At 35.4% G+C, this 25,683-nt stretch overlaps 1 protein-coding gene across 13 annotated transcripts in view; it reads left to right on the top strand.

Annotated features, from left to right (window-relative positions):
- The window catches only part of arhgap33 (Rho GTPase activating protein 33), a 97,058-nt gene that overhangs the window by 49,986 nt on the left and 21,389 nt on the right, over window positions 1-25,683 (top strand). For 7 of the 13 annotated variants that reach the window (XM_087287882.1, XM_087287893.1, XM_087287892.1 and 4 more), the window contains 8 exons: window positions 4,652-4,736; window positions 11,073-11,159; window positions 11,358-11,495; window positions 13,344-13,436; window positions 13,743-13,865; window positions 16,459-16,536; window positions 16,626-16,707; window positions 18,090-18,155. In XM_087287882.1, coding sequence (XP_087144008.1) covers window positions 4,652-4,736; window positions 11,073-11,159; window positions 11,358-11,495; window positions 13,344-13,436; window positions 13,743-13,865; window positions 16,459-16,536; window positions 16,626-16,707; window positions 18,090-18,155 — 752 coding nt within the window. Of the gene's footprint in view, window positions 1-4,651; window positions 4,737-11,072; window positions 11,160-11,357; window positions 11,496-13,343; window positions 13,437-13,742; window positions 13,866-16,458; window positions 16,537-16,625; window positions 16,708-18,089; window positions 18,156-23,741; window positions 23,772-25,683 lie in introns of all 13 variants that reach the window. The other 6 variants (XM_087287881.1, XM_087287890.1, XM_087287889.1 and 3 more) reach the window with 1 other exon arrangement.

The raw sequence follows: 25,683 nt of genomic DNA, 5'->3' as shown, positions 1-25,683 counted from the left end.
GTAGAAAATAATGAAGGGCAGCACAGTGGCGCAGTGGGTAGCACAATCGCCAAACAGCAAGAAAGTTGCTGGTTCAAGCCCTAGCTGGGTCGGTTGGCATTTCTGTGTGGAGTTTGCATGTTCTCCCTGTGTTGGTGTAGTTTTTCAGTTCAGAAGTCCAAAGACATGCGGTATAGGTGATTCGGGTAAGCTAAATTGTCTGTAGTGCATGTGTGTGAATGAGTGTGTATGGATGTTTCCCAGTGATGGGTTGCAGCTGGAAGGGCATCAGCTGCGTAAAGCATATGCTGGATAAGTTGGCGGTTCATTCCGCTGTGGCGACCCCTGAATAATAAAGGGACTAAGACGACAAGAAAATGAAATCATGAAATACAGTTTAGCAGCTCTTCCCTTCATCAGAAATTAAAATACAATAGAAACACGTTATAATTTAAAGATTTAAAAAGAAAAAGAAGTGATTAAAAAACATAGGAAATAATTGAGTAACAAATGCTATGTATAAAAATTATAAATTGCTGTTTTTTTTTATTTTAAACATATTTTAACATATTCTTGTTAAAATACACTGATTTAAAATACTATTTGATCCGTCAGTCAAAAAATATAATATGATCTAAACTGTGATTTTTCTGATCCATTCAACCACTAGACTTTAATGAGCTCTAAAGAATCCCCTGCAGGGATATTTCTGCTTTCATAACCTGAAATATAGGGACATTCCAGCTCTTCTCCAATTACTTTATTAGGCAGAGAATGATATAAGACTTTCAACAAATGTTTTAGTGTGTTTTTAGTGAATTATGGGAGACAAAAATCATTGCAATTTTATGTATAATAGCCATTTTAATTGATGATCTTGAGCTTCTACTTTATCCACAATAGTTATATAATGCAACCTGGAGTGACTTATATGGCAGGTCTGGAAATGAAACGGTGTCTATGTTCTCAAAAGTTGAGACTGCAGAAGCTGAAAACTCCACAAGCTCCAGCATTCATGCTTTAATATATTATCTAGTAACTCATTTATTGAAATTAACAAAACTTGCTTATTTCTAATTTCAATAATTCTCACAGAGGTATATTCATAGATACAAGTCCAGTTATTTCTTATGGCTAAATTCTTCAATTCTATCCATTTATCCTGCAATAAAACCCCAGAAGCTATTAGTTGGGCACTATTTTAAAGCAGCTTTTCCAAAGGTAATTTTACCAGCAAATAAACAAGCAATTAAAACCAAGATTTAGGAGCTGTAAGTGTTTTAGAAATGAAAGAGACTGGTTTAATTACATGAAGGATCTTGTTGTTGTCAAATCTGAGTTCATTTCTATGCTCGTTCACCTCTGAACACTTTTTAAAAAAGGAAGAACTGAGTTTCACTTCCCTCTGAAATAGCTGATAATGAGATGCAGAGTTTCCGTGTCCGTGTAGTACCTCATTGAAATCTGCCCTGGAGACTCAAACGTTTCTACACCATGCAAAAACAAAGCTGATGAAAATCTGCATAGTATTATCCTGTGACAGAAACTGTTGTTAGCGTGCAGGGATGTAGCATCAAATAACACAACACCACGTCTAAAATCCCAAAACTAATTAATTATTATGTTTTCACAGTCCATTTCCAGAGAGCTCAAAAAGAAATCACCATAATTATAAAAAAATTACCATAAACGTATTAGACATAACAAACTACATTTTAAATCATCTAACTGCAACTTTGTTTGTTGTGAATACACGCTCTCTAGTGGTGAAAATTACATAGTAGTTTGTACAGGAAGTAAAGTCTATTTATAAAGCACATTTAACTTCAGTGTGGCACTGACCAAAGGGACATTTGATTTGATTGGGACATTTGATTTATTGATTAATCCTTGAAAAGCTTGATATATATGAGCAATATCGTAATATCACATAAGAAGCAGTGAGATATGGCTGTATAGGTATCCACTGCGGTGACTGAAGCTCTGCACAAGACTTTTGGCCAGCGGAGAAATTAAAATGGTCGTGCCCAACTGAGTCTGGTTCGATCAAGGTTTTTTTTTTCTTCACTCCTATTAGGTGAAGTTTTTTTTCCCTCTCCGCTGTTGCCACTGGCTCGCATGGTTCAGGATTGGTAGAGCTACGCATCGATGAATTTGCTCTTCAGTGTTTGAACTCTCAGTAATGATTTTAAATCACACTGAACTGAGCTAAACTGAACTGAACTGAACTGAACTGAACTTAAACAATAAAAACTGAACTACACTGTTCCAGTTACTATGACCATTTATGTGAAGCTACTTTGACACAATCTACATTGTAAAAGCGCTATACAAATAAAGCTGAATTGAATTGAATATTGCACTGCTATTTGTATAATATTGCTTTCATGCAGCAGTTCGACGGCATAATCATGTATTTAATAAAGAAAACAAACACAGAGAGTCTTAGAAAACCTTTTGTATGAGGAACCACTTTTTTTCCGCCATTCATTCACAACTGCAGTTGCAAGCAGAAACCGAAGACGTCACTTTAGAAACTAGTATTTAAAAGATTCTCCTGCATAATGTATTGTAGTATTGAGTATTGTAATGTTTACGGGATTACAAAACAGATGATCTTGTTCACATTTTAAGATTATAAGGCTGAACGGCATGAAATGCCATCAGTCTACAGAGATCTCCCAGTATTTCTCGGGATTTTCACAAACATTAATCCTGAAAAAGCCAAAGCAAACAGTACTAGATTACTATGGTATAAATACAGCAATATAAAATATAAAAAGGCGATGCAGTGGAGCAGTAGGTAGTGCTGTTGCCTCACAGCAAGAAGGTCGATGGTTCGAGCCTCGGCTGCATCAGTTGGCGTTTCTTTGTGGAGTTTGCATGCTCTCTCTGCATTCGCGTGCGTTTCCTTCGGTCGCTCCCGTTTCCCCCACAGTACAAAGACATGCGGTACGGGTGATTTGGTTAGGCTATATTGTCCGTAGTGTATGAGTGTGTATGAGAGATGGGTTGCGGCTGGAAGGGCATCATCCGCTGCGTAAAAACTTGCTGGATAAGTTGGCGGTTCATTTTGCTGTGGCACCCCTGGAATAATAAAGGGACAAAGCCGACAAGAAGATTAATGAATGAAAATACACACACAAAAAAAAAAACTACCAGTTCTAAAAAAAAAGAACTTTAGCCCTTGGTTAATTTTTCACTGAGAACTGTTTTTATCTTCTGGATTATTATACAGTCTCTGTCTCCATCTTGTGGCGGAACAATGTAATGTCAGTTGACAATTTCTTTGGTTTATTACAAAATTTGTTCTACAAATTTTTTTTTTATTAAATATTACTAAAATTGATATCAAATTAATGTATTGAACATTTAACAAACAACAATATAAAGATTAATCAGTCAAAAGTTTTTAGTCAGTATTAAACTAAAGTTAACGTTGCAGTCAACTCTATTGGCTGAATGTATTTATGTATATAATGCATTTTTATGTATATTTGTGGTGGGCATAGATACATTTTTATTATTCTAGAGGAATCTCGGAATTAATCTAGATTAAAATGGCTCAGTTAAATTCTGCCGAAGGCATTCAGAATATGTGTGCTACCCAAATAATAAGTCTTTGAGAATGGATTTCTCTAGCCAGGTGGCGCATTAGATCAGGGGTTCATCTCCTGTTTCCAAAATGCATCAAAAACTGTTTGAGAAACTGTTCTATTATGATAATTGGTGATAAAAATAAATGATGTTCAATAAGATGTAAGATGAAGTTAAGATGTCATGTCCTTGGGAGATCACAACTGTTGTAGGCGTTTGTATGTGAAAAATGGGGGGTATGACATCTCTTTAAGAGATCATAACAGGTTTTTAAGTGAAGACCGGGGCTGGCGGGCATGCCGTTGCAAAACTGCCCAAGTTTTCACTACCCGCCTATGTTAATTTTTACCTGCAAAATTAAATTCAAAACCACCCAATCTGGCTGTCAGTAAAAGACTGCACACACACAAACACGCATCGCATAATGCAGAAGTTTTTTTCTCTTTCCATTTGCCGTGCGTTATTAAATTTCATAACACTCTCATAAGTCCTTACTCCTTATTTGCGTCTAATACCTTAGTTTGTCACGGCGGCATGAATGAAACGTTTATAAGTTAAAGTGAAACTGCCGACCTGCAGTTAAAGTCAGGCCTCCGTACGCCAAACCAGTCCAGCCCACAAAGAGTTACAAGTCAGCATCACTAATATAAAGCCTTAATGGATTTCAAATTTTTTATTTGTTTGCCGACCCTTATCTCAATTCTTTCATAGGAAACACATAACTTAAACTCCTAAACCAGATTTCAAAAACAGGCACATAATCTGAATTTTCTTTGCTAAAACTCACATTCAATTGTTCAACAACAACAATGCACAATAAGAATAAGAATTAAAAATAGAATAAGAATTAAAAACCTGGGATTAAATAGAATAAAAATCTCAAGTCTCAAGTCTGGACAAGTCAGCAAACTCCGCAAACTACACACTGTATTGTCCTTGCATGTTTTATTGTTTTCTTGGCACAAACAAACAATAGTTCTAGTGACTAATATGAGTAAACAAATAAGTTACGGGTTTAAGGATTCACTTTGTACAATGTTTGGTTGCTCATTTGGTTGCTTGTTTGTGGTTTCAGGCTTTCTGTTGTGAAAGGTCACTTCCCCAAGCTTGTTGACTGTGCCCACTTTCACTACGAAAATGTGGACTTCGGTTCTATTGAGGTAAGAAATGGTTCACATTTAAATGTTGTAGATTTTAGGTCATAGTTATTATAAACAAAGCATTTCATTAAAGGGATAGTTTACCCAATAAGGTACATTTACTCACCCTCAAGTACACTTTAAAAAATCCTGGTTTCACACAATTCCTTTTATGTTGTTCCAACACAAATCATTTAAGACTTAATAGTTTTTACTTATTTAAGTGGATCGAACATAAAACAATTAAGTTGCCCCCCCCCCCCCCCCCAAAAAACTTAAGAATTGTATTGTTTAGCTCATTTTAAATATTTTTTTTATTTTTTGAGTGTACACTACTTGACATAAGTCTTGTTGCCTATCCAAGTTTTAGGAACAACAAATATTAACTTGTCTCTAGTTGATCATTCGGTATCAGAAATGGCTTATATAAAAGGCAAAGGTAGATTACACTTATTTTACTAAAATAAAATATGATCATGCATTAAATTTCAATGATTTAATTAGGACAGTAAAGTCGGACTTTGCTTAGACAAAAGTTTTGACGCTTGACAAATAATGTAGAGTATAGAATAGAAAGTCATGATGCAGTGGAAAAAGAGTTATTATTGTGTATGACTCCCATGAGCTTGGAGGACTGCATCCATACATCTCTGCAATGACTTAAATAACGTATTGATAAAGTCATCTGGAATGGCAAAGAAAGCGTTCTTGCAGGACTCCCAGAGTTCATCAAGATCCTATGGATTCATCTTCAATGCCTCCTCCATCTTACCCCAGACATGCTAAATAATGTTCATGTCTGGTGAGTGGACTGGCCAATCGTGGAGCACCTTGACCTTCTTTGCTTTCAGGAACTTTGATGTGGAGGCTGAAGTATGAGAAGAAGCGCTATCCTGCTGAAGAATTTGCCATCTCCTGTGGTTTGTAATGTAATGGGCAGCACAAATGTCTTGATTTCTCAGGCTGTTGATGTTGCCATCCACTCTGCAGATCTCTCGCACGCCCCCATACTGAATGTAACCCCAAACTTGACTGATTACTGTGAGAATCTTGGGTCCATGCGGGTTCCAATAGGTCTTCTGCAGTATTTGTGATGAGTCAAGTAATTATTTGTTGCTCTTAGAACTGGGATCGACGACAAGGCTTTTGTCAGGTAGTGTAGTTTTAAACCTTTAAGAGTTAGTTTTTTCAAAAGATATCCTGACAAATGTTTACAAAGCATCCATAACATTAGCATCCATAGTGGGTTAAAAAAAGTGGCTACTGGTTTCAAACATTCTTTAAAATATCTACTTTTTGGTTCAACAGAAAAATGACTCAAATAGGTTTAAACCAAGTTGAGGGTGAGCAAATAATGATAGAATATATATATTTTAGATGAACTACATAATTAAAAAGATAGATAAGGTGGAATAATAAGGTAAAACAATTTTACTGATCTGCATTCAACTGACACATTCAGCGTAATTAACCCAGGTGACCTAATTTAAAAATACACACACAAAAATATCTAATCAAAGTCTTTTTTTGTGTAAGTGTGTAGGTAAATTTGGGTTGTCAATATGCATCGGTTAGAGATGCTGTTATTATGGAAGTAACGAGCAGATATTAGCATTCAGCCTCCAGGCCTAAAACATGCTTTGTGACCTTCATTAACACACACACACACACACACATGCATGCACGCTCATGAAAATCCTGTATTTATGTGCCATGAAAAGCCAGAGGAAACATTCACAGATACACAGTTGCTGCGTTCTAATTCGCATACTTATACTAGACCCTAAAAGTATGTATTTTTTTGTGATGGATAAATACAGTGTATACTTTTCCAGTGTGTAACAGAATTTTATGCAAGCTTTGGGACATAATACTTTCTTAGTTAATATTGCTTAGTTATGAGCCCCTATCAATCATCCACACTTCATTCACATTTCTGTCATTATTTAATTTCCTAATTTATTGGAGAAGCAGCAGCAGGTTAATCTGCTATTCACGAGTCTTTCATGCAGAGAAATCTCCTCAGGTCTTTGGATAATCATGCATTTAGATGTTAATGTCCAAACATGTCTTTATATAAGTTCAGTATTTTTGTTGCAAATGAAATATAGAACAGAACATGGGATTTAAATATTTTTCAGTGGGCTAGATATTGACTAACAGTCATACAAACATCTTTCCGAAGCCTCTCTACTTGAGTTGTCTTGCGCGTTCATCATGTTGTTAGTTTATTTACACTTTTTACCCACGTTTGTAGTTCTAATCGAATTCACATCCAAAGCGGAATGCACTGCGGGCAATGACAGCGGTTAGAGTATGGATGGTTCTACACTTAAAAAAATTTGACTGGAAATAGTTAACCATCCGGGAACCTTTTGCATACTCTTTTCAACATGCTACAATTTGGGACATACTAATTCTATTTTCAAATACTATTTAGGACAGATAGTATGCGAATTGGGACACAGCAACTGACTGCAAGCAACTCTCTTGATTTAAGCCTAAAATCTGTAATCAGTCCAAGAAAATTTACAGCCATAATGGTAGACATCCATTATCAAAATGCATTTCGCTCTCCCTGTGGCATTATTGTGCATTTGTGCTGTTTATATAGTCATTTTGTGTCTCTGATAGTGCTGTATAAACACACACACACACACACACTGAAGAGCACCTGGAGCGCACTGAATGCACAGCAGGACTAGAGTGGGAGTTTGTCTCATTAGTGTTTAAATCCCCTGAAGAAAAGGGAAAAATAAAAGACCTACATCTTTTCCGATGTGACTTTGTGAAGCAGAAACAGCCTCTTCTTTGTGCTTTTAGCAAAATATGAAATTTTCTGCCATTTACCACACTTTCACCATGGTGATTTTTGAAGTGCTATTCATTCAATTAGTGATTTACCTTACAATTCCAACTAATTAATTTGGCTTACACAGTTGAAGTCAGAATTATTAGCCCCCCTGAATTATTAGCGCCCCTGTTTATTTTTTTCACCAATTTCTGTTTGATGGAGGGAAGATTGTTTCAGCACATTTTTAAGCATAATAGTTTTAAAAACTTATTCCTAATAACGGATTCATTTTATCTTTGACATAATGACAGTAAATAATATTTTACTTGATATTTTTCAAGACACTTCTATACAGCCTAAAGTGACATTTAAAGGCTTAACTGGGTTAATAAGGTGAACTAGGCAGGTTAGGGTAATTAGACAAGTTATTGTATAACGATGTTTGTTCTGTAGTTTATCGAAAAAAATAGCTAAAAGGGGCTAATAATTTTGTCCCAAAAATGGTTTTTAAAAAATTAATAACTGCTTTTATTCCAGCCGAAATAAAACAAATAAGACTTTCTCCAGAAGAAAAAATATTATCAGACATACTGTGAAAATTTCCTTGCTCTGTTAAAAATAATTTGTGAAATATTTTTAAAAATCTAATCAAAAGGGGACTAATAATTCTGACTTCAACTGTATGTAATGTAAATGTAATGTGTATTTATATAGCGCATTTATTGTGTATGGCCATACACCCAAAGCGCTTCACAATCATGTATGTCTGTAATTAAAGAATACTTTGCTACTGTACCTTTCATAAGTTTGGAATAATTACGAGTGTAACGGAGGCCAGCTAGTAAAGTGCTATGCAGGTAAACTTCACTCCTCTGACCTCAAAAGATGCTCTAGTGACAGACGCTAGAGGCCATGGTCTTCAGCCTCCTTGTTAGAGCAACCAACTTCCATACAATGGTTTAATCCCAGCTCAGACCAGGTTGGGTTACACATGGGGGCTCGTCCAGGATGGGGGGAGTGAGGTTTAGTGGGGTGAGTGTAACGGAGGCCAGCTAGCGAGGTGCTATGCAGGTAAACCTCACTCCTCTGACCTCAAAAGGTGCTCTACCGACAGATGCTAGAGACCATGGTCTTTAGCCTCTTTGTTAGAGCAACCAACTTCCATACTGCTGGTTTGATCCCAGCTCAAGCTAGGTTGGGTGCAGTAGGACCGGTGGGTTATGCGATCAATAAATGCTTTTCTACAAAGTCTCTTATAGTCTCCTCCAAGACTGCATTTACAGTTGAAATCAGAATTATTAGCCCTCCTGAATTATTAGCCCCCACTGATCATTTCAGTATGGCCATGTCATTGGCTCATGAACATTTCGTGCTTGTTATCAAGCTATTTTAAAATTGAATTGCCTCTTGTTACAGATCTGAAACAGCTATCATAAAATTATTCATCAATATGTGGCTCTTTTTTTGATTTTCAGAAGAAATTAAAAATGGAAAAAAAAACAGGAAATTGCTATTGTTCATCCCTCAAAATGGTCCATATTTTCCCTCTTTTTCTGTTTAACAGAAAGAAGTTTTTTTCAACACATTTCTAAATATAATAGTTTTAATAATGGATTTTTTTTTTATTTTTGTCATGATGACAGTACATAATATTTTGCTAGATATTTTTCAAGATACTAGTATTCATCTTAGTGACATTTAAAGACTTTAGGGTAATTAAGCAAGTTAGGGTAATTAGGCAAGTCATTTTTTTAAAGAGGGTGAAACATATTGACCTCTAAATGGTTTTAAAGAAATTTAAAACTGCTTTTATTCTCTAGAAGAAAAAATATTATTGGAAATACTGTAAAAAAAAAAAAATCCTTGCTCTGTTAAACATCATTTGTAAAATGTCTGAAATAGAAAACAAAAATCACAGGAGAGCTTATCATTTTGACCTCAACTGTGTGTGCATATATAAAAACTCAAATTTGTTTCAAATGAGTGGAGGGTGAGAAAATGATGATAGAATTTATAGTTTTAAATGATCTATTGATTTAAACTGTTTAAGTGACTAAAACAGATTTGTTTGCTACACTTTTGCGATGTTGCTTTCACTCTTGACATTTACTAAATTACTAGAAACTCTAAAAGTGTAAAAGAGTTACAGTTACTGTTAAACACATGACCAATGAGGGAAATCAAGGACATATCCCTTCACAATGGTTCAGTCACCAAAACATTGTTTCATATCCCTGCAGCATGAGCGAACTTCCTCATTGCTTTACATAATAAGAGTGATTAGTGAGACATAAGGGGTCAACAATTACTTTATTTGAAGCTTCTTATTGTTTAATTTATTTATTAATTTTTAAAAAAGTAAATGAAATGATTTACATCTGAAATAAATGATGTTATTTTGAATGAATGTTTATTAATAAAAATAATCCTATTCTGATTATTTCTGAAGGATCGTGTGACACTAACGCCTGGAATAATGATGCTAAAAATTCAGCTGACATCACAGGATTAAAGTACATTTATAAAACAATTTTAAAAAGAACAAACTTTTACTTTGAAAAAATAAAATCACAATATTATGTTGCTTCTTTTTTTTTAGTTTTTAATATTTTTAGAAAACATTTTATTATCAATATTATTAGTCCCCTTAATCAATATTTTTTTTTCAACTGTCTACAGAACAAACTGAAGTGGTGAAAATGTACGTTTGTTATAGGCTTCGTAAGTGGGTGTGGCAAAATGGCTTGACAGCGCCACCTATCCACATTTGACGAAGTGGCCCCAGAGCTGTTTTATGCACACTTACGAAAATTGACACACACATAAAACATGCTAATACCTACCAAAGAGTCTCTTGGAGCGAAGTCTCAAAACCAACAGGAAGTCAGATATTTTTAACTTCCTCTGCTGAAAACGTGCACTTTGATGCTTCGCCACGAAACAGGAAGTTGTTAAGAGTTGATAAGAGTCCTGACCTGAAGACATATATATATATATATATATATATATATATATATATATATATATATATATATATATATATATATATATATATATATATATATATATATATATATATATCACTCAAATTATTATTGTCCATTGTTCTCTGTCATTCTTAGGCCAGGTGGTGAGCCTGGGTGCGAGGTCCCTTTCATTGCTGCTTGCAGCTTTAATTCACTTTCATTATTGCTCTCTAATAATTATCTATGCATGCAATTTGTTTTACATGCAGTGCATTTTTTATGCACGACTCTCTCCCCTACGGAATCAAAACAAAAATGACTAAATTTGATCTTATTTTCTTAATGAATAAATTCATTCTAAATAGAGCTAGTTAAGCCATCTGGTGAAATCGTACTCGTATCACAATATAAATCAGAGAAAAAGAAAATATCTCAATGTTCGATTCTTTTCAATATTATGCAGCCCTACTGGAATGGATTTCTTTATGTGTAAAATATCAATGTAAAACCATGCCCAGTTCCCACTAAACGTGTGTTTGTGCTTGTTTGAACTTCTTCACACCTCCATAAATTAATGTCTGCTCTTTACACCTCCAGCTTCAGTTTGCCAACGAGCAGAGCGATGCCAGCTGGACCTCGGGCAGTGCCAAAGATCTGGTTTTCCTCGTGCAGGTGTCCTGCCAGGTGAGTGGGCGCACATTCACCAGACGCCGCTAATTATAAACAACCCCTCCTGCCACAGAAATAAAAGCACCACTGACCAAATCAAAACGACACCTCCTTTTGCATCTTCTTGTTTGTTGATTTCTCCCTCCCTTCATCCTCTCTCTCTTCTCTCTGCCCCTATTTCCCCATCTCTCCTTTCCTTCCTGTGAAATCTAGGGTAAGACGTGGATGGTGCGGCGTTCGTATGAAGAGTTTCGGACGCTGGATGCCCACCTGCATCAGTGCATTTATGACCGCCGCTACTCGCAGCTCTTAGCACTGCCTGCCCTTTGCGAGATCGGAGACCGGCTGGAGGTGAGGTCTAATACTCTGGAGATTATTGCTACTTTTATCAGTAGCTTGTGTTTTATTGCTAGCACCGTTAGCTGCTCTCTATTGAGGTCGTCGGGTGGTTATGTAGGTTGGTGTCCAGCTCCTTGGGGATGGACTATGCTGGGAAAGACGCCACTTAATCTTTCACATGTCATTTTTAATTGTTTTTTCATTTGTCAGGAGACTGTTTATATACTGTAGGCTGTAATTACATTTAGATACTAACATTGTGGTTGGCATTGTGGTTATTGATTTTATACTTTGAATATTTCGAATGCAATTGACCAAATGATCTTTGATCTTCAGTGTCACATGATCCTCCAGAAATAATTGTGATATACTGATTTGATGCACAAGTAATATTTCAGTGTTGACAATAGTTAAAATTTTTTTGGAAAAACTTGAAATGAAAATCATTTAAAAAATAATATGTCTTTACTTTCACTTTTGACCAATTTAAAGTATCCTTGCTGAATAAATGTTAATTTCTTTAAAAATATGTACAGTTAAATTTAGAATTATTAGCCCTCCTGAATTATTAGCCCCCTATATATTTTCCCCCAATTTTTATTCAACAGAAAGAAGATTTTTTCAACGCATTTATAAATATAATAGTTTTCATTTCATAATTTCTTATCTGGCCTTTTATTCAAAAGTCATTGAATAACAGTGGTTTGTTCTGTAGGCAATCGAAAAAATATTGTTTAAGGGGGCTAATAATTTTGACCTTAAAATAAAAAATAAAAATAAATAAAAACTGCTTTTATTCTAGCTGAAATAAAACAAATAAGACTTTTTCCGAAAGAAACAAATATTAGAAGAAATACTGTGAAAAGTTCCTTGCTCTGTTAAACATATTTTGGGAAATATTTGAAAAAGATCATTTGTTACAACTGAGGTATGCAGAAGAGCATCTCTGAATGCACAACACGTCCAACCTTGAGGCAGATGGGCTACAGCAGCAGAAGATCACACCGGGTGCCACTCCTGTCAGCTAAGATCAAGCAACTGAGGCTACAATTCACACAGACTCACCAAAATTGGACAATAGAAGATTGAAAAAATGTTGCCAGGTCTGATGAATCTCCATTTCTGCTGCGACATTCGGATGGTAGGGTCAGAATTTAGAGTCAACAACATGAAAGAACGGACCCACTATGCCTTGTATCAACAGTTCAGGTTGTTGTTGGTGGTGTAATGGTGTGGGGGACATTTCCTGGCACACTTTTGGCCCATTAGTACCAATTGACCATCGTGTCAACACCACAGCCTACCTAAATATTGTTGTTGACCATGTCCATCCCTTTATGACCACAGTGTACCCATCTTCTGATGTCTACTTTCAGCAGGATAACACACCATGTCATAAAGCGCAAATCATCTCAGACTGATTTATTGAACATGACAATGAGTCCACTGGCCTCCACAGTCACCAGAACTCAATCCAATAGAGCACCATTGGGATGTGGTGAATTGGGAGATTCGTATCATGAATGTGCATATGACAAATCTGCAGCAACTGTGTGATGCTATCATGTCAATATGGACCAAAATCTCTAAGGAATATTTTTAGTACCTTGTTGAATCTATGCCACAAAGGATTAAGGCAGTTCTGAAGGCAAAAGGGGGTATAAGTAAGGTGTACCTTAAAAAGTAGCCAGTGAGTGCACAGGATATTCTAATGAATCAAACAAGTTTGAGTTTGTCATCTGAATATCTTGAATTGTGTTAAACCTGGAGCACTGTTTTAATGTATTATTCGCTAGTGATAACATTGAGAAGTCTTTAACTGCTTTAATGGTGTTTGAACTTGTATGTTTGTTCTTGTAGATCCTAACACCACTGTTGTCAGAGTATCTAAACCGTCTCACCATGATTGTGGACAATAAGCTGAACTGTGGGCCGGTTCTCACTTGGATGGAGGTAAGAGACAAACAGGGGGCCGTAAACATGTATTAAAGCAGTAAAATATTGACACATAGAGAAGTAAATGAAACTTACAGGCCAACCTTTTCTCAAAATAACTTCTTTTTGGAACAATAAAAATATTGTATTCATATGCATTGCAAGCAATTTGTATTTGAGTGCTGTCTTGTCTCAGATCCCAATATAAACATAATAACATGGCAGTATCTGTTGTTTCAATAAGATAACTGTAATCTTGCTGTGAGATTTCAGCTGCACGAATTCATGCATAATTAGTTAAATGACTTTTTCTTCTCATTATAGATTGACAACCATGGCAACAGGTTCCTGCTGAAAGAGGAAGCATCTTTAAACGTCCCTGCCATCGCCGCAGCTCACGTCATCAAGCGCTACACTGCTCAGGCTAGCGATGAGATCTCCATTGAGGTATGCAGACCACTTGTGGTTTATCTTGTGATCATGCATTTCATTATATTTCCTCTGCTTGCACCGTTCAGTGTCGAGAGTGAGACCTAATGCAACCACAAACTTCAAACTCTTCCAAAAGACCTTGTACCCAGTTTGAGGTCTGCCTTTCTCTTGTCCTGCCCTTATTCGGCACATGCATGCACAGCCTACCTGGTCCTGGGACACCGTTTCATTCTCTGCTTTTCCTCATCTTCCTCCTCTATTAGCTCTATTCCTGTCCCCCCTCCCTACACACTGCTCCATATACAGCAACTCTTTCTGGGCCAGAGAATGGGGTGACCCAAACTTAGAACACATTGAGGTCCCTTCTCTCAGTTTCTCTTGCTCTCACTCTCTTTCTGTCAGTCTGCCTGTCACACTTCACACTTCCTACATGACATCATTTATTTAGCTAGCAGCAACCACATACCAGTGCCGTAGCAACCTCGCGAACACACTTTGAAACCACCTAAACAACCATCTTCTCATCCAAGCATCATAGCATCTATCCACTTAATCCTATTTGTGTTTTAAAGCTCAACAAACAGGCAGTTAAATAAATACATTCTGTTAGAAACCACAACAACCACTGCCAAAGTTTTAGCAACCATCCCAAACAACCCAGCTGCTACCCAGAAATGCCTAAGCAATCTTTTCTAGTACCTTTACAGCCACTTTGTGTCATGTGGTCTGACTAATGTTTGAAACCTTTAGAAAAGATTTGAATGGATAACATAGCCACCACCCAGAATGACCTTTCAGCCCTCTAGTAACACACTACCAACCATGTAGTAATGCTGCTTATTTGTTGAGTCTTCAAATTTGTCCAATTTCATAGTTACCCATCCAAGACCCTTCGAAACCACAATTACAAATGGTAGCAGCTACTTAGTAGTTTGCATCTACAAGCACCTAGCTTGAACCACATAGTTCAACATTCATATGGGAAACCACCAAAACAACCATCTTAACATCTAAACATCATAGCATCATCCAATCCTATTTGTAACTACTTGTGTTCTAAAGCTTAACCAATAGGCAGTTAAATAAATACAGTCTGTTGAAAACCATACCAACCACTGCCAAAGCCTTAGCAACCACCCACAACTACCCAACTGCTATTCAGAATATGGTTTCCGCTACATTCATTCTTCCATGGCGGGGCGCCACAACAAAATTGATCCTGCCACAGCTACATTACAGCTTTCCATTCAAAACATTCAGTCCTGTTTTTTTTTTTTTAATAGCGGGTAATGATTGCACCAAAACGTATTAAAAGGTAAGTTAATTATAACAGCGCAAACTTTTCTGTAACCGTAGTTAACCCTTTAAGGTGACGTGCTGACTGACTGACAGGTGCGTGATGCTTGAGGCCAGCAAACACTTTGTATAGCCGTTTCACTTTACTTCAGGACGCATTAATACCGCTCTGTAGGTCTATTGGAGACATTCATAAATATTCCTAACAAATCGAATAAATGTTGGAGACATACTTGTTACATAAACGCACTAAATTGCATTTCAGCAGTGTTTATTTGAGAGCGCACAAGAAGATCTGCACTTGAGCAGTGTAAATTTGAGAGGGCGTGCAAGAAGTTTTGTGCATGAGCAGAGGAAATTGGCGCGCAAGTGTAAGAATTGAAATATTGCAAATATTCTGATATCTTTGACAATTCAAAACATGAGCTGAAAACAGAGACTGGTGACTTCACAACCCACCAGGGGGGAATGCGGGAAAAACCAGTTCCTGCTGCATTTGCATCTGAGATTGCTGAACTCAGCTTCATCCCCCCAACTCACGCATATGGTCATTTCAATGTTTTAGATTAACCAAACTGACTTTAACTATCATGTTTGATATCATTTGAAATGTCTCAGTGCGATTGGTACAATGGTCTCATTCTCTCAGAAATAGATATAATCAACACAATAAATATATTTATATTCTAAACCATCTCGTACTAAAATTGGAGTCAGATATGAGTTAAGTTTAATATAAATCAACATTGTGCACTGGAAAGACCGAACATGCAGTGAACCTTCATCCACCATTGGATACGGTCATTGGACCAACTGGCTGGACCCTACACGATCAAAGAGATTTGTATGCTATAGGCTATTACATAAATGAGATCTCGACTTGTAATACTGCGCTCACGACGTGTCATTGAAATAATGCCATAGGTAGTTCTGTGTAAAATAGGCCTACCACCACAGCTGGGAAAAATCTTAGAGAAAACACTGTAGAAACACCATGGCAATCTCTTATAGTATCCTTACAACTACTTTGTAATAGGAATGCTCCAATCAATCGGTCGGAGATCAGTAATGGCTGATAATCACATTTTATGACTCGATCGGTACTTACTAATCTGGCCGATCACATGAACCAAAGTGTTCATTTACAGGTTTGCAAGCAGAGGAAGATCGGTATTAAATTCTTATGCATCAAATATGCACTCCAAACTTTTTTTTGATTGAGACATCACACGTAAGCTGATAATTTTGACTTCAACTGTAAGTGTGTCTGTTTGCACACTGATTGCTTGAGTCTTTGTTCCTCTTTCTAAAGGTTGGTGATATTTTGTCAGTGATTGACATGCCGCCCAAAGAGGACACTACATGGTGGAGAGGAAAGCATGGATTTCAGGTACTGTTCTTAATCTCAGATCCTCATTTCCCCCCCTTTTTAGTAAAACAGACAACTCTGAGTCCAGCTCTCCCATCTTTGTTCTTCAGGTTGGCTTCTTTCCCAGTGAATGTGTGGAGTTAATCAATGAGAAGATGCCGCAGTCGGTCAGCGCTCCTGTCAGTAAGCAAGGTATAACACACAGTCTTCACTGTATAGGGATCAAGAGTGGACTGGCAGTAGAAAGAGCTGTGATGTGTTTTGCGACCGGATTTTCTCTCTTCATTTTGTTGGAGGTTGCAATGGAGCCACTAAAATTGTGTGTTGCCTGTGTTTACATATGATAAACATTATACACCTAAACCAGAAACAAACACTTATTTGAAACGATCAGACTTTTAATCAGCTTGGCCCAAAAAATGTGTGTATCACTTGAGCATTATCAAACAGCACAGTTCTCTGATACAAACGACAAATGTCTTTGGGATTTAAAACTTATGTAGGAGTAATTTCAGAGCGATTACAGTATTTTTGGTTTAAGGCATATCAGCTTCTGTCCATTTTATACCAGTTTTATTTTATAATTTTAAGTTTGTTTTTGTTTTCTATATGTATTTTGATTTAGTTTGAAAGTCTGACACTTTAGTTTTTTTGTGAAATAGTTTTTTATTTTCCCTTTATATTTCTGTTAGTTTTTTTGTTTAAATTTAATGTTTTTAAATACAATAAACAATTTATTTCATTGGCCACTAGCTGTTTTTTTTTTACTTTTTTTAAATTACTATTTATTTTAATTGAAGGTAAAATATTTTAGTCTATTATTTTTCATGTATTATAACAACCCTGGTTTATACTAAATACCTTTAAGGTGCTGCATTTTATAAGATATGTTTGATTATTAAATACATTTTACAATGGTAATGAGATGATGCTTGTGGTAATCATGATGTATAAATGTATGAAAATATTTCTTAACGTTTTTTGTGATTGAACACTGTTAACCTCTTAACTAAAGCTGTCTAGCTATATTTTTAAGAGACAAAACTTTCATATCAGCCTCTTGAGATTAGCAGGGGAGTCTTCAGATAGCATGAACATGAAGATTACTGGGTTTATTTATCGAGAAACAATATTAAATAAACATAACTTCCATGGTGGTAAAAATAAAACGTCAAGGTACAATGTAATTGAAAAAAAACTGTTGCTCTCCCCACCTCTAGCTCTGCTCTCGTAAACAAGGCCAATCCATTCTCATATGAACTTAACCGTCATAGAGTCACGTAATGGAGGAGGAGCCACTCATTTACATGATGGTTAGCCCAATGATTAAACATAAAAATATGATTAAGCATAAATAATTAAATAAATTTTTTTATGAAAATGAATCGTGTAAACAATCAGTTATTAAATATGGCTCCTACAGCTCATATCTTTCTCTGTAGAACTTACAGCTACTTTTACTCCTGCTCTTAAATTTCAATTTTGAGCCTTCATAAAGATCAAGAATATTTTAAAAAGTGTTGTATCAATAGTGATTATTTTGTTGTCCTTCATTGGCCGTTTCTCTGTTTCAGAGGTAGATCTGATGAGCTCCAAACCTGGTGCTACCAACACAACTGGACCTTCCTCTCCAACATCAGGTATGTCAATGCTTCTTATGTTTCAGTTGGTGCAATCAAGACAAAGTCAAGACCTATGGGCATATTTACACCTGATCTTAAGATGTGTGTTGTTGTTGTTTTTCAATCGATCACAAGTGTATGATTGGTGTATATGATGTGTAAGTGAAATGTTTTGAATTTATTGACTTTCTACCACCAAGTATACAAAAATACAGTATCAGGGTGTTCATGGGGTCTTAAAAAGTATTAAAAGTTGATAAGTCAATGTAGAGAAATTTAAGGCCCTTAAAGTCATACATGCTGTTTTACAATGTATTACATGTTTTGTAATTTTATGATTACACAATGTACGCTCACCGGCCACTTTATTAGGAACACCTTACTGGTATCGGGTTGGACCCTCTTTTGCCTTCAGAACTTCCTTAATCATTTGTGGCATAGATTCAACAAGGTACTGGAAATATTCCTCAGAGATTTTGGTCCATATTGACATGATAGCATCACACAGTTGCTGCAGATTTTTTGGCTGCACATCCATGATGCAAATCTCCCATTCCACCACATCCCAAAGGTGCTCTATTGGATTGAGATCTGGTGACTGTGGGGGCCATTTGAGTACCATGAACACCACCAGACTGAACCGAAAATCCCAGTAGATAAGCAGTTTTTGAAATACTCAGACCAGCCCGTCTGGCACCAACAACCATGCCACGTTCAAAGTCATTAAAATGACAAAACCGTTGTACCTAAAAAAGTGACGGGTGTGTGTATAGTTTTATGCAAAGTTTGCCTGAATTTAATCTGCGAATATCGGGATGCTTTGTGATTTATCAAATCGATAAAATTTAGCTAGGTATGACATCACACTGCTTTGTTTACTGCAGTAACCAAGGCAACATCGTTATTTCTGCATTTCTATAGGCGCCCCCTGCTGGATTAGCATTTTTATTAAGTTTACGATTAATGTTTTAGTTTTGGATTATTTCCTTACAATCAGTATTTATTAAATATTTAAGTTAAATTGTCGCCAGTCTTACGCATTGTAACTAAAAATGCTCATGAGGCCTTAAAATGTAAATAAATGGTCTTTATAAAGGTGTTAAGGTATTTAATTTCACTCTCTGATTACTGTATACAAAAATACATTCTCCCAAAATGCTTTTCTCTCATGCTCATATAGAGGAATGTGTTTGAACAGCCAGAACATGCGTGGTGGAGGCTTGAGTTATTAATATGCAGCTGATAGAGTGAGAGAATGTGTGTTTCCTGTCTTTGTGGCTGTAAGCTGCATTCAGCAGCAACATCTTCATTAATAGCAAAGCTGTAAGTTTAAGTGCTTCAAAAATAGCAATGACGCATCGCTCTACTGCTTATGTTACACGGCTCTTTTAAAACGGTAGTGAAACTGTTTTATTAGAACAGCATTGGGTCTGTCAAGTTTCAGTAAGAGCGTGTGCGTGTGAAACAAAGATACAACTTTTAAAAAATATTATTTCTCATTTTTGAGAATGCATTCGTGGATTTGGGTTCTTTTGCTCTTGCAGTTTTAAGTAAACAGAGAATAAAATAAATCATTTGGCAGAGTTTTTCTATACCAGGGGTGCCCAAACTCTGTCCTGCAGGGCCGGTGTCCTGCATATTTTAGTTCCAACTTCAATTAAACACATCTGAACAGCTAATCCAGCTGTTTCTAGCTATACAAGAACCTTTCAGAGAGGTTTGCGGAAGGAAGTTGGAGCTATTAACTATTGCTGGACACCGGCCCTTCAGGACCGAGTTTGGGCACCTCTGATCTATATTACACTGTAATGCCATCAACTAATGAGACTGCACATTCGTTTAGTGAAAAACTTCAATCAGAATCAAGTATTTAACAACCATTTAAATATAAATATATTTATACACAACCATTAAAACAATAAAAATAATTATTAAAATGATTATTATTATTTCAGTATGCCAGCATTCAAGAGTTTGGCTTTGGTAAGATGCAACAAAATAATGCTTGTTAATGTTTTAAAATATAATTTAATTTCAGCATCATTACTCCAGTCTTCAGTGTCACATGGTCTTTCAGAATTAATTCTTATTCGCTGCTCAAATTATTATTATTTTTTAGCTTTTTCAATTATAGTTGGATTAAATGGGTTGTTCATTTATTATTACACATACTAATGTAGGTTATAAATGTTTCTGTGTACTGTGTTCAGACTTTTGAACTTAAAGTATTATATATCAGCAGTACTCTATTGATATTTTAAACCTACATTATATTTAAAACCTGTATTGCTATTCAAAACCCCTAGTTGTAAATAGCTGAAACATCGCACAGTTCTAGTAGTTTTCCAAAAAAAAAAAAAAAAACACATGCTTTGGTTGCTCTGTGGCTCAGCTGATGTTTTCAAGGTTACTTTGAGGCATTGAAAGTCACTATAGTCAAAACAAAAGCGCTGTTACTACTTTTTCCACAAATTTAACCCTTTAAAACGGAACTAATCGAAAAGCTCTTCAGAAAGACCCTGCAGTGTTACCATGGGTTATTACAAGAACTTTAAACTTTATTACACAGGCTGTTTCTCAATTCCAAGAACACGTGGAGACCATTCTTACCAAGTTTCTTTGGAAGAACGAATTTGGGAGACCATGGGCACACAGAAAGTGTCCTGTGAGAAATGAGATGCTGGGTTCTTTCAGATGGTTACATGATCTTCATGTATTCATTCATTCATTCATTTTCCTTTGGCTTAGTTTATTATCAGAAGTAGCCATAGCAGAATAAACCAACTACTTATCCAGCAAATGTTTTACACAGCTGCAACCAGGCCCGGATTAAGAATTCAGAGGCCCCTGGGCACAATGTCTTGTAGGCCCCCTACCTGGTCGTACCCCTATTGTTAAATTAAAAAATAAGAATAACATAATGTTTTTAAAATAATACTAATCTATAATGTATTGCCTGCATTTTTAAAGTAAATGATACACAGTACATATATTTCTAGTCTACAAAGATTCAACTTATTTTTAAAGCATTGAAAGCACACTTTGAAAAGAAAACTATTAAAACTAGTGAAAATTAATGGATTTTAATATACTTGTTCAAGTTCACTCAAGCAGAACAAAAAAATTATATTTAAGGATATGTTTCATGTATAACTTCTACAAACTTAAAATGCATCTGATTTGGATATAACACCTCTCCAATCCTGTTCTATGAATCTGAGTCTTCTATAATACAGGCACTTATTAATGATTCCTACTTGTCTTACTTGTGATGAAGAGTAGGCATGTGGTATGAAGTGGGAAAAAAAAGAAAAATTTGTTCATCTGACGCTGAATTCGAACTGGGTTCATGATCGAACACATCTAAATAAGTTGCCATGCGCTTTTCGAGCTACGCCGCTCGCGCTGATGTATGTCTTTCTCTTTAGTTATGTTGTCTCTGTCAATGAAAAGGTGATGGGCGGGAATCACTCTATTAGCTTATTCCAACAAGGTAGGCTATTTGCATTTAGCCTAGATAGACCCAAAATCCGCATCAATATATATATATATATATATATATATATATATATATATATATATATATATATATATATATATAAAACATGGAAAAAAACCTTACAAATGTACTTTACACAATAAAATAGATTTAAACAAGTTTTAGCAAATAAACACCCTTAATGTGTTCTTGCCTTTTTTAAGATTTTCATGTTAATGTTTACTTACACCATCTCCTGAGATGAAAAAGTTATATATTGAAACTTTAATAATAAATCTAAATAAAATACTGCGCTTCCCACCTCCTTTATTCAGCCGCAATTACTTCTGGGACTTCTCAAGCGAGTTTTGCGCTCAAGTCTGCATCGATGCATGCAGGAACTTCCACGCATCCTTCATTCTTGAGGTCAATTGAACTTTGGCAGTTGATGATGACATTACTGAAGAAATACATATTGAGAAACAGCCATAATGTCTATGTAAAATCAAAATTTACAATGTTTATTTTACTAGCACACATTGCTGTTTATTTTTTATTTTTAATTAATCCGCTCAGTTAATCTACTGAAAAATTATTTATTTTGGTGATCTTCAATCAAAGTCTAAACATTTGCTTATGGGTTTGGAGTGGCTTTTTATTCACTTATTTATTATTACTTTGCATTTCTTCCTATGTTTCTGACTTAAGGCAGTAACATACTTTTTCATAGTTATAATAATGTGCACAGCTTCGCTATTACTGAATTTATCAATGAAGGTATGCAACAATATCGTTTACAAAAACGCAGACGGATCATGACTTCAGCGCTAAACAAGTGGTTTAAATTATATGAATTTTCCTCATTTCTTTCCGTTTTATTTCAAATAATATAAACGGTTAACATTTAAGGAAAGCCATCAAACTATGTCCATACATGCAAACCGGTTAATAAATATAGTAAAATCAGCATAACAGAGTCATCACGCTTAACGTAGCCTATTACCCAACCAATCATTTATCAGTGTTTGGAAAAAAGTTAAATGTTCAACTTTTAAAATAGTAGCTAAATCTGTTACTTAGTTATATTTTAAGGCATTATTGTAGCCAGAAAAAAAGAGAGTCTATCTTTTTGCATAGATGGCATGCTATATAAAGTTTATTATTATTTTTAATGTAAAAAAAAAAGTCAAAATAAAATCGATATGCTAACTGTATTTTAGCCTACTGAATATTTTCTGGGGTTTAATTTTGCACAAGCAAATAGCAGTAAAGGCTAAATAACATTTTTTAAGTGTATCATTCAGCCTAGCTGCAGTGACGAGATTGATCCGCAACAAATCAACTTGCTCACGCACTACAATAGACCATAATGAACATATTTAACACTGTAAACTTGATTACGCAGGCCGATCATCTTTAAACTTAAAAGGCATTTTTTAAGTGTCCTAACTTGAGACTGCTGCTGCATAATGGGATGTTTCTTTTCACAACTGTAAATGTGCGCTTTAGCCATGTCAAAACGAAAGCAAACATTCAATTGTCAATTTTATAGCTTAATTTTAATAATATTAATAATAATGAATATAAAAATATATAATATTAATTATAGTGTAGACTACTGTAGGACTGCGTATTGTTAAACTTAACATTTTTATTAGGCTACTATATTAACCTCTAACTTAAAAAACTAATGTAATGTAATGCAGGTCACAAATTCTTTCTGAGGGCTGTGCTGCCCCCAACCTCCCTGGAGGGCCAGGCCTGACCAATAACCTTACTGTTAGTTTGCTGTTAGGGAATGATGTGCAAATACTAAAGCCCCGCCCACTACTTAAAATACCATTTGAGTTGTAATTACATAAACATACTTTATTTAAAGTCCACATGAACCATAAGTTACTGAGACTTTTTAGTAATTAAATGATTATATTGTAATTAATGTAAATGAAGTTGCCATATGGTTCCTCATCCAATAAAGGGTTAAAGGTTGTTGTTCAGTCTAAGGTAATTGACGGCATCGTCTTCTAAAAAACTGTTTTGAACAGAGAGTTGATTAGGGTATAATATCTCTAACTCTAAAGATGTATTTGATGTTTCTGTCGATTGTGTTCTTCTTTTTCTCTCAGTTCTTCCTCCTTGGTTCCTAAACCTGGCTGGTAACAACTTCAGTGGACTCACACCAAACTAACATTTCTGTATCCGTCTGTTTCTAACGCCTTCTCTCCTCTCAGATTGTAACACAGATTGCGGCCGTTCATATTACAGCCGGCAGAAAGAGTGTAGGAGGTTTAGAGAGGATGAGTTTGCGTGTGTGTGAAGAAAGCAGAAATGTTGTATAAATCTTTCAAGTGTTCACGTGGGCCTCGTTTTCTAGCATCTGTTGAAGAATTGCAAGCCACTTGTTGTATAAATTAGAAGCTGTTAGTAGGGCTGTGAGGATTGATTTTGATTGTGTCTGATTTGTGTCGTATCGAACGTTTCCTAACCAGGCACAATGCAACCAAATAACAGCAACAAAGCAACTGTCACTATGTTGCATAAATCATTATAGAACAGAAATGTGGATACATTTTTCTTTCTCAAGCCTGGTTAGGACACTGTGGTGCGCAATTTCAAAACCGGCTGCTTATTACTTACAGTTGAAGTCAGAATTATTAACCCTCCTGAATTATTTGCCCCCTCTATATTTTTTCTCCCCAATTTCTGTTTAACAGAAAGGTTTTTTTTTTAAACACCTTTCTAAACATAATAGTTTTAATTACTCTTTTCTAATAAGAGATTTATTTTATCTTTGCCATGATGACAGCACATAATACTTTACTAGATATGCTAATATTCAGCTTAAAGTGCAATTTAAAGGCTTAACTAGGTCAATATCTGCGGGATCGTAAAAACCTTAAATTAAAAACAAAATAATTTTAGGGCTTAAAAAGTCTTAAATCCACAGAAATAATATGTTGTAGGTCTTAAATCATTTTAAACGGGACTTAATTCACTTATCCAATTTTCCTATGTAAAGCTATACCCAATTAGGTTGACACCCGCCCAATAACTAACAATATATTTCAATAAAAGTTTTAAGAGATGTTTATTAATTAACTCTGTTTACTTATTAATATGGGTTAATTATCTTCATTACAATAATATTTGTGTTTAATGTTTAAGGTTTTAAATTGGCCATTTAAAATTTTTTTAAGCGTTTTGCCTTGTGTAGGTCTAAAAATTCATTCATTTTGGTATTAAAATGGTCTTAAAAAGAATTTTAAAAATCTTAAATTTGACTTTATGAAACCTGATGAAACCCTGAATTAAGCAAGTTGGGCTAATTCACACCTGTTAGCATTGGGATGTTACATATGGGACTAGAAACACCTCCCACCTCAATATAATTGTCAGCATAATTCTCTTAAACAGCTTTTGCAACACTTTTGAGATCAGCTCTTTGATGCTAATTTCACTCATAGAAATGTTAGTGGGTTAGTAACTGGTGTTAGTAACTGTAAATTTACAAATAAAATTAAAAAAAAATTTAATTAAACAAATAAGATTACAGGAGTTTTCTGGGTGAAATGACAAAACGGGAGTGTGGTGGGAGATGAGTCTGAAATACGGGAGACTCCAGGGAAATGTTGGCAGGTTTGGTTAAAATAGGGGAGAATACTTAAAAATGGTAAAATAAAGGAGAATCCTGCCTAAAATGAGACGATTGACATGCAAATCATTGTATAACGATGGTTTGTTCTGTAGACAATTGGGGAAAAAATATTGCTTAAGGGGGCTAATAATATTGACCTTAAAATGTTTTTGTTTTTTTTAATTTCAAAAACTGCTTTCATTGTAGCCAAAATAAAACAAATATGTTTTTTGTTTTCCAGAAGAAAAAATATAATAGGAAGTACTGTGAAAAAAAATCCATCCTTCGTTAATCATTGTTTGGGAAACATTTAAAAACTGAGGGCTAATCATTGTGACTTCAACTGCATGTAGCAGACATGTTGAAGTCTACTGTCTGGCTGCATAAAGCCCGCATTTAACCTGTTTAACCTACATTTATGTTTAATTCAGGTC

The sequence above is a fragment of the Danio rerio genome, chromosome 16, assembly GCF_052040795.2.
Source record: "Danio rerio strain M-AB ecotype USA chromosome 16, GRCz13ab, whole genome shotgun sequence".
In the NCBI taxonomy this organism is placed as follows: domain Eukaryota; kingdom Metazoa; phylum Chordata; class Actinopteri; order Cypriniformes; family Danionidae; genus Danio; species Danio rerio.
This window is presented reverse-complemented; position numbering and strand designations above follow the sequence as displayed.